The 12,518-nt window shown below is 35.0% G+C and overlaps 1 protein-coding gene across 4 annotated transcripts in view; it reads left to right on the top strand.

Moving 5' to 3' along the window:
• RYR2 (ryanodine receptor 2) overlaps nt 1-12,518 on the top strand; it is a 452,105-nt gene that overhangs the window by 248,748 nt on the left and 190,839 nt on the right. For all 4 annotated transcript variants that reach the window (XM_049830593.1, XM_049830592.1, XM_049830591.1 and 1 more), the window contains exons 21-24: nt 1,640-1,856; nt 3,117-3,221; nt 7,380-7,483; nt 11,745-11,828. In XM_049830593.1, coding sequence (XP_049686550.1) covers nt 1,640-1,856; nt 3,117-3,221; nt 7,380-7,483; nt 11,745-11,828 — 510 coding nt within the window. The remainder of the gene's footprint in view (nt 1-1,639; nt 1,857-3,116; nt 3,222-7,379; nt 7,484-11,744; nt 11,829-12,518) is intronic.

Genomic DNA, 12,518 nt, shown 5'->3' with positions numbered 1-12,518 from the left:
TCCCTTTCTGACATCTGCTTCTTTGGCACAGTTCCAGTTCTTGGATAGTGAGAGCTATAAAGGAGTCCTGAAGAGATAGTGCATCTGTTGTTTTTCAGCACACCAGTGTATTCAGGTGGTTTGCAGATAGATCTTAGAAACAGCTTCATTATCATTTTTTAGCTGACACATTGCTACACATTCACTCCAGGACAGCATATATGGACCTATATGGGAAGAAAAACATCATATTAAAAATATATTTGCCCTAACTCACTTGTTATGAGATAGTAACTATTATTTGAAGATGCATTATCTGCATTTACCTTAAGAAATGGTGGTGGTACGCTTTCTTTTCAGCAGGATGAGTTGATATGAATTCAGTCAATCTGTATTCTGGTTGCTGTACTGGTCTTCTATAAAATTTCAAGTCACAATTCAGGTGCTAGACTTCTGCTTCAATGTATTGAATAGTTTGAGACTATAGTATTAAAAAAGATGGTGTGATGTTCCAGTGGGGGGACCAACTTTAGCAGGACTGGCCCAGGTAAAGGCTGAAAGCTAATTTCTGCTGGAAACAGAGCAATGCTCTGTGAAGGATCATTCAAAGACTGTGGTGAATACTATAGAAGCCAAGAGCTATCACACAGTGAGCATACCAGCCTCTCATTCCAGATGCAAAATGCACTTTTTAGACTTTGCCTTGGATAATAAAGGAGATACGATATGGTAAAACTGTAGGCGTGCATGCCATGAAATGCAAAAGTGTAACCCTGAATGCTTTATCTCTGTCATGAGAGAAATATTTGACAGATAGTATTTGTGTGCTGAGTGTGTTTTTGGAGAGTGTTCCAGTATAGCATTGACAAAAATCTTACAAGACACTCAGTAAATAGAAAAGAGACAAAATGATTCTGTTGTAAGGGTAGTTTTTTGGGTGTTTTTTGATTCCCTCTGGATGGCAATGTTCTGGGAAGATTTTTCAGTATTATGTCATGGCTATTTCATGATCACCTCATTCATTGAATTTTTCAGTAACAAAAACCCATGACCCATTCACCATTTTGTTAATGAATGAAAGAATGCTTTTCCCTAGGTTTCTACTAACATGACAAGTATAAGTTTTAGGGAAGAAAATACAGGGGATTTTTGTATTGAACCCTAAGAATTTAGTGTTGTGTGAGAGAAGAGAAAGAACCATATTGCATGGAGTTTTCAGGCTCATTTCTCAAATGGAAGATGGTGGAGAGCTCCTCAACAGAGAGAGTTCAGAGGTGGTTGGTTGATAACTCTGGGTTATAATCTCTTCCGAGACTTGAAAGGCTGCTGTTTACTGCATAGGTGTGCTAAGTAAACTGATTATTATCTCTCTCTCTCTGTCTTCTCTTTTGGTCTCATGATTTAGAATACTTTTATGGAAGCGGAAATTAACTAAAAGAGAGAATTGTTTCCTTTTCCCCATGTTTTTTGTACCTCCTACTTTATAAACTCCAGCAGTAGTTAGAGAAAGTTGAACTGTAAACAATGCAAAGAAGCTGCAACATTGATTTTTTTTTCTTCTTTTTTAAAAAATAATGTTCAACAGTTGTTAGGCTTACAAACTGATCAGGTTTGACACCAGAGATGAGTCAGTTATCTAAAGTAACTCTGTTGTTTACAGAGTACGTTTCTTACTTGGAGGTCGCCATGGAGAGTTCAAGTTCCTTCCTCCACCTGGATATGCCCCTTGCTTTGAAGCTGTACTACCGAAAGAGAAGCTCAAAGTGGAGCATAGCCGAGAGTACAAGCAGGACCGTAGCTATACAAGAGACCTACTGGGTCCCACTATCTCTCTGTCACAAGCAGCTTTCACTCCAGTTCCTGTAGATACTAGCCAGGTATGAAAAATGAAAGATTGTATTTTCATTTTTAAATACACATATTATAGGCCTATGTTATTTCACATTTGATTGAATTTGCAGCTTGTCTCAAACTTGTTTTTTCTTGGGATTTGGTTGGTATGTTCCATTGTGAGAAGCTGATAAATGGTGCGTAAAGTCCTTATAGCACTCACTAGAAATGTCATATATTTGAGTTCACAAACACTGTAATAAAGAATGTTTTACCCTTAATATTAGAGTAGGCAAAAAAAGAATATTTGAACTTCTTGTTCTGTTACTAGACATTTTTATTACTGTTTAATTACATTTATTGAAGACTTTGTATTACGATAAGACTTTTAGACCAGCTTCAGCTCTAATTCTTATTGGACTTGCAGGTTACTGAGAGTGGCATTTGACTCACTGTGGGCAGTAAATGGCATACATTGAAGTTACAGTTTTCATTTTATTTTTACATAGTTGCAAAGACCAGGAATTCTTTGATACTGGAGAGCTCCATCTCTGATCACAGATAATGAGAGTTCATTTTACACTTGACCAGAGTTTGAGATGATATAAATTTTTGTATACTTTGTGCTCAGATTTTACCTTCTTTAGGAACTTGTTCCTGAAAAAAACCACATAAAAAAGAACAAATCTGCTAGTTTGTAGCCATTATGCACTAAATACAGCATTCTCAATGTGTCATGTAATTACTGTTCTGTAACACCAAAAATTAGGATAACGTTATCATGATTCACAGTACTGTGTATGTGAGGTCTCTGGTTTTTGAGGCAAAGCAGACTTGATTGCAAATTTTGGAGGTAGAGATGTGCTGTCCTGATTTCACTTGTCACTTGCCATCTTCATCTAATTAATTTTTTTGAATGGGATTCAGTTCTCAAATGCTTATATTTGTCTGAAGTGTTTTTCACAACATTACCTTGGTTGTTGAAATTTTTAGCATTTTTAAGCTGAGAAATACTATCGGTTTGAGTAGTTTCTAGCCAGCTGCCAGCAATGTATTCTGTGCCATTTGGAGATGTTGGAGTTAAAACTGTTTTGCCTTGCTGGTCAAACTCTGGAACTTGTAAGTGCAGAGGTTAAAGTATTTCTGTTAATCTAAGAATTCTTGCTCACTTTAGTCAGTAAGAACTGAATGATAATTTAGGTTTAGTTGAGAGATCTGGTTTGTACAAAGTTTGTCTGTTATGAAAGTTTGGGTGGTGCTGTCAAGCAACTTATTTGTAATAGCCTCTTTCTTTCTTCTCTCTTTAGATTGTTTTGCCTCCCCACCTGGAAAGGATTAGAGAAAAATTAGCAGAGAACATCCATGAACTTTGGGTTATGAATAAGATTGAACTTGGCTGGCAGTATGGACCAGTATGTACCTTCCAACTTAATTTTCTGTTAATTATGTGGTATTATTCAGCACATTGGTTCAAAGTGCTAATGGGACTACATTTTTTTCCATCCTTCCGAAATTAGTAGGGTTTTAGACTCTTTCCACCAGAACCAGGTGGAAAGCAACAGTGCTTGTGTATTTCTGAACCAAAAATTCTGGTATTAAAGCTGTTTGATGCTGAAATTTTCAGCCAGTCTAATTGCCAGGACAGAAAGCACATAGTGGGTTTTTCACGTTCTTGGGGCAAGAAGTTTAGTTGCCTGGTGGAGTAAGCCAATAAAAGCAGTTATTCTTGGTTCTCTTCACATGTACTGACTGACATAACGCTTTTAGAAGTCCCAAACTTACTTTTCATGAGAAATAAGTATTGCTTATAGGAAATTCCATTAAATCTGCTTTTCTCCTTCCTTCTCTCCGCTTCTTCAGTCTCTATTAGGTGCTCCGTATAGCTATTTTCTTATCTCTTTCCTACTTTTCGCGGAGTATGACAGAAAAAAAATATGTGGCTTCTTGCTTTGATACAAAAGGCAGTCTATTTTGTTGATTTAGATATTTTTTTAAAAAATCAGTCATAAAAAAAACTAGTACAAGCTAGTTATTTGGACTTGTTTATGAAGAACTATTGCTGTGAAGAGTATATAGAAACATACAGTAGATACTACATGTAAATGTAAAAACGTGTGCATCTTTAGAAACATTTATGTATTCTGTTTTCGTAACTAAAAAGATTTAGGTCTTCTGAGGAGTTCAGATTACAGGTTTAATGTAACTGGGCATAGGTATTATATTTGGTGTAGCATACGGCAGTTACTTAAAAGAATTCGATTAACAGAGAAGATCTCTAGATGTTGTTGTTGTTGCTTTCCCCACCAAATCAAACACAAAACCTCAGTTAAATTAATGTGTCAAAACATTTCAATTGTGGTATAATCATACCAGCTGTGAAGCAATCTGCAGGAACTTTTAGTGTATCATTACTTACCATCGAGAATCTAATTGTACAGTTGAACTCTATTTTAATTTAAACAATACACAGTAAGTATCAAATTAAGCAGCGATAAATGTTGTAGCTATATTCAGAATGAAACCAGGTGCTAAATCTTTTAATTTACTCAGCTTTCTCTGTCTAGCTTTAGTGTTTTATGATTGGGTGTGTTCACTTTGGGAATATGGCAAAGTATATGCTGATCATCTTCTGGAGGCTGACTCTTTATCATATTGGTTTCTCACAGATGATTTCATTAGTTTAAGCCACTGTTGCCAATTCTAGTTATCTGAATTGATGGGCTGCAGTTACTGAGTACTGAGGGAAGGCATGAAACAGAAATTAGCAGGTTTAGACACACACATATGAGTCCTTTAATCTTAGATTTGGTCTTTTTAATTCAGAGCAAGTTGCATTATATATGGTAGCTAGTGGTGTTTTTTCATACAGTCAAAAAGTTTAAAGGCTAATGACAGAGAATCTGTAGATTTAAATGTCTTTCCAGATTATTAAAAAAAATCTGCTGTAGATTGCATTTTATATTCCCTCCTACATACCTATTTCATGAGATCTGTGTATAGTATCACCAGAGTGATACCCAATATTGCATGTGATATTACTACTGCATTTTATACATGTAACAAAGTAAAATAACAAGCTAATGTAGCAAAATTAAGGATTTTTGTTAACAGGCTTCATTGTAAGTCTGAACATGAAGTGGTATTTAGGTGTCCAACTTGAAATCATCAGATGCATCTGCATATCTTTGTTTCTATTAAACTTTGCTGAACACTTAAAACCAGCCACAAAAAATTAAGAATGGGTAGGTGTCAAGAGTTCTGCCACTTACATAATGTATTTGCAAGGCAATAGATTTTTATATTGTGCTCTAAAAAAGGGGGGGGGGGGGGCAGGAAGGTAACCTACAAAATATGTTGAATATATAATAGAGTATTATATAATGTAGCTGTACAGTGAAGAGAGTGTTAGTAGGGGAAATTAAATTAACATTGGAATTCTGAGGAAAACACCTGACATCCAAGATTTATATTAACTGTACACAGATCTAAAGTAGTCCTTCTTCTTGGAGCCTATACTGAATCTTTATTAATGCAGATTACCATAAGTGTTAGAAAGAAATCTGCAAGTAAAGATTTTCAGTGTCTGCTAAAAGTTGTTTCTCATTTTAGCTGCTAATGATTTTGATCAAGTAGCTTGACAGTTTAATTGCTTGTATTGCCTGTCCAAAGAACATTAATCCCATCAAATGACAATAAATATCCCCTGGAGATTGTAAATATTTTTCAGTCCAAAACATAAACAAGTGACTGCTGTTCAATTTGATAATTATTATGTGCTTAGATCAAAATGCAAAAATATGTTACTCAGACATGTTATAGAGAAATGTGAGGTTTTTTATGAGATTAAACAAACTAGATTGAGTAGTAGTGTACAGTTTAGATACTGTTACAGAAAAACACAGAACTGACAAAAATAGAAGATGATAAATAAAAAATAAATTTCAGCTATCAGTGATCCATGTTCATATTCACTCTGTGGGTACTCGTGTATAATTAACACTCAGGACTTGAAATTAGAGAAACTTTATAAATAGCTTATGGTTTGCAGATGACTTTTTCCTTCCCCTGCTCTAACACACAATGTTTATGTCCCAATATTATGATTTTATTTAGGTGTAATCTTAGATACTGTGTATGGAATTATTGCCATGATGCTAGAGCTTTTTCATTTTAAGACATTTACGTTAAAATATCCAAAGAAAAGCTCTTTTATTTGATGCAATATGCAAGGCAAGCAATCAGTTTATGTGTGATAGATTATTTTTCTGAAAGTCAGAAATTTCATGGCAGTTTATATGCTACTGACTTTCTTATCCTTCTAAAACATCAAATCTAATTCTGTATATGAACAACAGATCAAGCTGTTGAGAACAGATTACACCCAGTTCAATGGTACCACTTCACTGAGAATTCCTGCCTTGGTCTTTTTTCACCCAAAAGAATTTAAAAGCTATCTTATATTCACCAAATGAGTAAAGATCAATTTGGAAAAAGTGCAACAATTAGGCTTCTTAACTTTGACTGTTAACATTCCATTTTCCAGCAGAATTACCTGGTTGATCAAAAGTTGTTAATAATGTTATTTTTCAATAATTTTCATGTTACAGCTTTAAAGATTAATATAAATGGTGAGCTTATGGTCCATGACAGATGGACACAAAAGTATTTTAAGATATGGATAAAAATGTAGTCTCGACTGAGCATATCTTAACACTATCACTGGCATCTTTTAGCTAATATTTGCAAACTAATGTTTTTTTATCAAGCCTTCTAGCAAGATATAATCTTTGTAGATTTTGTTGACTGAGCTGTAGCATGATAAAGATGCAAACCTGAGAGCAGCAGACTGTTCAGTTATCCCAGCCCTTCCTAGTTATGGCCAGTGTTAAGGCCAGTATTAGACTAAACCTGTATAGGAGTAGTGCAGTTTAGAAATGTTTTTGATAAAGTTCTTAAGTTTATAAAATGTAGGATTTTGTAAATTATAGACTTCATGACTCTGCTGTCACTACAGTAAAAGTAAATTAATGTTCCACTCATTTGTGCCTGCTGAACAGTTGCATTCTGCTTATATACTAATGGACATAACTAAGAAACAAACATTTTTGGAATTAAGAGGTAGGGTAGATTTATTCTTTGTATCGTTACTTTTGTCAGGTAAGGACTTCAGGACTATTCATATCAACGTATTTATACAAACTGGATGTATAATTTTTCACACATGGTGCTGAAATGAGTTGTTATGTTATGGCTGTATGTCAAAACATAACATAGATTGCACTATTCTTGAACTTTGCATATTTGTTGTCAACATCTGTAGAATGAAATGTACAAATTAGCATTTATTCCACTTGAGATCTGCAAATCTGAAGTTTATTTGCAAATGCAAATTCTGCCTTACTGGAACAGAATGATCATGCACTGAGATACAGAATACTTGCTGTTTTGAAGTGTTGTTCAGTTTGAGTAATTCTGACAGGATCAGCTTTAAGTACTTTGTGTTTTGGACCGTTTTAAATTTCTTCTAGTTTTTAAGACACATTAAACTTATTTCTTTACTGTCTTTCCAGGTTAGAGATGACAACAAAAGACAACACCCATGTTTAGTGGAGTTCTCAAAATTGCCGGAGCAGGAGAGAAATTATAACTTGCAGATGTCACTTGAAACACTGAAGTAAGTTGCTAGAACTTTTGAAGCCCAAGTGAGAGTTTCCTAAGGAAGTGAGAGGTTCCAGAATTATAATTTGACATGTGAATTGCAATTTGACATGTAGGTGAGGGTAATAATATGAATATGAGGGAGTGAGATACATTAATGAATGATGTATTTGGTATTGAAAATTGCTTTGATAGTCTTTTTAATATCTATGGAATTTTAGAATTATTGTGGTAATGCTGATTATGAAATTGCAACTGAGGCAGTTTTCATTTAGTTTGGAGGAAAGAAATAGGTCCATGCTTTGAAAAAAATCACTTCTTATTTGGTTTAATTCAATTTAATTTAATTTATTTTAATTTTATTCATTGATAAAGCACCCTTCGACAATCAATAGATATTTTTTGGATGTGACTAATGATGACCTTTGCTTCAGGACCCCTTGCTGCTATTTCTGTGTCATCTGTGCATATTGCCACAAACCAGTAGTAGGCATTCCTTCCTTTTGTGGATGAGCAGTTAGATGTGTGAATGTCATAGAAGGTCTCCAGTTGGAATGATAGAAAATTTCAGTGGGATGTTAATGGGTTTATTCAAGTAATCTGGTTATCTGGCTCACAAAGAAACAATTCCTTATCTCAGCTTTGTCAATCAAGCAGGTGTGAGTTCTTACTTTGCTATGGATGCATTGAAAATCTGTTAGTGTAAGTAGTTTCCTTCATACGTAGCATCGCATATAATCAACATGTTAAAATATTTCTCAAACTGATAAATGCCCAGCAGTGTATGCAGTTCTCCAGTCACTCCTATTTGCAGTCCGTTGAAATCTATTTTTTTTTTCCTTGTTAAAATATAGTTGCTTTTTCCTGTTCAAAGTGTTAACAAAAGATTACTATCTGCATGTGATATTACTTTTCTGGGAACATTTGTACTCTATTATTAAAAAATTTGCTTTGCAAACTGATAATGAAATACAGCATTTACACTCATAAGGACTTTATGTCCTCATAGTAGAAAGCTAGGTAGAACACTCCTCATAGAATTTCTCGTAGTGTCCTTCTCTAGTCAGCTTCTCTCTGCTATTCACTGTTCCACCATTCCCACAGTAAGGAAATTACTCTATGAAGAACATATTTATGACCCTTCATGTTAAACAGTTTCTGTAGGGATATTTTGGCGTTATTTAGAGATAAAGCATTTGGAGATAAATGGAACCCCACTGGAGGCAAGAAAATAAGTTCATATTTGTCTTCACCTAGATACTAGAATTTCAGGAAAAGCTTTTGAGACCCCTGTCAACACAGCAATGTGCTAACAGTCCAGAATAGCTTCTTCCTTCCCATTTTATGAAACTATAAAAGATGATATTAACTTTTCCTACAGCTGGATCTTTTTCTAGAATCTACATAATATGACTCGGGCATCACAAAAATTATGCTCTCAGAATTACATGCACACTCCTATTTCACTAAATATCTAAACAAATTTAAGGAGTCTTTACATGATTACTGGTTCAGGACCCAATGCTTTTCTAAATCTAACCCTTACAAAACAAAAAATAATTTAATTTTATAAACATATAAATTCTAGATTACTTTTATTTTAGTAATTTTATTACTTTAGAGAGAGCCTTTTCATTAAATGAATAGTATCCAAAACATAAAGCATTCATTCTTTCTATGGATTTCAAAATTTGTATGCTTACTGAGCTCAGTCTGTATTACATTCTTGTATTACTCCTTGTTTTCTGAAGTATACAGTTCTAATATTGCAGTATCATGTTATATTTATCATGTAGACATCTATTGTTCAGGCACTAGAATGAGTGTCTTACTCAGTTCATTTCTGCAAGCTTGCAAAGGTGGAAAAATTAGTGCACTAATCCATTCTAGATGATCCATACTGTAATGACCTGAATTGTAAGCTACTTTGACTATTTCTTTGCTAGACGTTTCTAGTCTACTAGCAGTTGACCTCAATGGGGGAGAATGGGGAAGAGGGGAAGAAAATGTTCTTATGAAACTTCCTCTAGTCAGCTATATGCTGTATTCTTTACAGTTTGCATCAAACTCCGAACTGCATACTTGAAGAAGTTGCAAGACATCAAGAATAACTCTTACTGTAATTGTTTGGGTTTTTTGTTGGTTAGTTGCCAGTTTTGCTGCCAGCTTTACTAGATGAGAGAGGCAGAAAACAAGGAAGTTCTGAGTCACATTATCTGACATAACATTTCTTTTCAATATATTGGGATCTCTGTATATTTTTCAGTATGACTGAATACTTTTATGAACTATAAAAATGATATACTATATGAAATGTCAAGATTCAGGAATGAGTTACCTCTGAAAATGTCATGGGATTAAAATATGCTTGCTCATACTGTTTCTGCATGTTCTTTTATGTGTTTTGTAGTTTGATCTTGTATTTTTTTTTTTTTTATGCTTACTATTTTGTGACTGACTTTCCTGTTTCTACTTATTTACTCAGTTGTGTGTGATAATTGCATGTATCAATATTATGCCAAGGGCTGCATTCAGCCACCTCCAGTTTTCTTGTTTTGTTTTGAAGTGGTTTAGGGGTCTTTCAGGTTCTAGTGGTGTGGTATGCCTTTTTATCCTCCTGTGGCTCTCTGATTTGAATTTGCTGTGTCTGGGCGAAGATAATGTAGGGTTCAAATTCCTGTCTTACATGACAAGAAAATTTTAGGCTTACCTGGGGTTAGCTCTTTTGTACTGCTTTCCACTGTTAGATATGTTCTCTTACTTATGCTGGTGATAGCTGCATAGGAATCATGTATGATTTATGCCAGTTGAAATTTAGTTGCATGGAGTATTCTTAGCAGATAGTGTGTTTTGCAGGAGGTGGCCACTGCATATTGATTTCCTCGTATCTGATTTTACTGTCTAATTTTAAATCAGGGTTCAGAGACCATAACAGTAGGATTTACTTCATGTATCTAGCACTAAAAACATGCTGTAAGAATCTCCTTGAAACATACGATTCATCTGCCAAGAGAGATACTGTAAGAGCAATATTTATGCTCTTTTTTTCCCCAGTCAGTTCAAGAGCAGTAAATATAGTTAAGGGAAGACTGGAAAATATTGTTTTAACTAGCAACAAGAACAAATAAAAAACTTGTTTTTCAGCTTTCTTCCATGTTGGGAAGATTGCGAATGGAGTCCAAGGTTTACACTTGTGATTTCTGCTGCGTAATCAGTTTCAATCAAAGATATGGGTGTCACCCTCAGATTTTGAGAAACTTCTGATCTGACTCCAAAGCAGTCTCTGACTTTTGTCCAGGATTTCTTTTCATTTCAATGTCAATATTTTAGTAATGCACTTAGGCTAAAGAAACTAAGACTTGCTAACGCAGTATTGAACATAAATGCAGGGACAAATAATTAATGAGTTGCAGATCAAATCCTGGAAATGAATGAGGTTTAAGATTTATACTGCCAGGTACTATGATTGTAAGGAAGAGGTCTGAAGTAATCAAAAACCCGATTAATACTGTCGACCCTGTTGTAAGGTTGTGTAGAGAGTGTTTGTTTTCTGAAATGAGCTGCATCTTGCAGAGTCAGGCCAGAATGGGATGCCTGGGTCAATGGCTGTGTGGCAGAAGCCTTGAGGTACACAAGACACTGTGTCTAGCCTGATTGCTTTTCTCTGAAGTGGATTAATATGCAACATCCGTACCGAGCATTAAGATGACAGCTTTGGCCTAATGCTTATCATGCATTCTGCTGTCCATCCTCTCTTCAGTAGCATGTCCTAACAAAATCGAGATCCAATTAAAATCTCTGGATAACAGCCTCTCTTTGTAAAGATGACACATTCTAAGGATAACAAGTGATGTTTCCTGCCTTTTCTTCTTTCACCAGCTTTGAAGTACATAACATAACATAAAAAGATTCTGATATAAAGCAATATGAATGAGTATATAAGCAGTATGTATAAGTATATAAAGCAGAAGTATATATTTCAAGGGTAGGGAATCTTTCAACTGATGCCTCATATAGATGAAATAGACTGCGATAGTTCCATTTTGTGGTAGTCCACTCATTATCTTTACTAAAATTTTTAGGAACATCTTGTGGCATTTTCTTAACACTATCAGAAAGCTTATTACATATACAAAAAAGCTGGTGTTGATCTTTCTATATTATATTGTTGTCATTTCCACAGGTCTCATTTGTTTTATACTGCCATTTATATACACAGCAGCAACTCTGAATATAGAAACATTGGCAGTAATTTATCTCTGATTTCTGTGTCCTAGAACCCTGCTGGCATTAGGCTGCCATGTTGGAATTGCTGATGAACATGCTGAAGAAAAAGTGAAAAAAATGAAACTTCCAAAGAAGTAAGTTGAAATTCATATGCATCTTTTTGTTAGCCAGTGTGAGTTAAGTGAACTGTATTTGATATTTATATTGCTGGTTTTATTGGTACTTAGGTATGCATGTATGCATACAAATTTTGAGAAATTTACACATACCTACATCCACACCTTTTCTTTTAGATGTTTATGGTCTGATATTTAGAGAAAGTTTACGTTTTCTGTGATTCATTGAAATGCCTGGCATTCATTGTTACATAGTTCTTTGGAGTGCTGCAGAAACTTGATGAAGAATTTTTACAGCAAATGTGTCGATATATCTTGCTCTGCTGCAAATATTTAAAGGTAACCTTTTTGAAAGTCCTAGAATGGCCATCTAGTGACTCGAAGTAGAGACAACTGGTATAGATAGCTGCCTGAGTTTTTTTTCCTGAGTGATTGATTGGCAAGAGCATTGGTAGGACTGGACTCAGGCTGGTATGGTATAGTGGTGTCTACTACCACAGCTCTGAAACCAGCTATCGTGGCCCAGCCAAGGTGCCCTGGCTTCTTCCTTAGCACCAATGCACCCCCCAGTTTGGGAGTGAAGAATTTGGGAACTTTAACATAGTTGAAAGTAATGGAACTGTACTTGCTGATAAGCATATGACAGCGCTACAGCCCAACATACATTTGAGCCCATGGGATAAAGAGGGTTTATAATGTGTATAAAAC

This window comes from Accipiter gentilis, chromosome 28, assembly GCF_929443795.1.
Source record: "Accipiter gentilis chromosome 28, bAccGen1.1, whole genome shotgun sequence".
NCBI lineage: Eukaryota > Metazoa > Chordata > Aves > Accipitriformes > Accipitridae > Astur > Astur gentilis.
The sequence above is the reverse complement of the archived record's forward strand: the minus strand, read 5'-3'. Positions and strand labels throughout refer to the sequence as shown.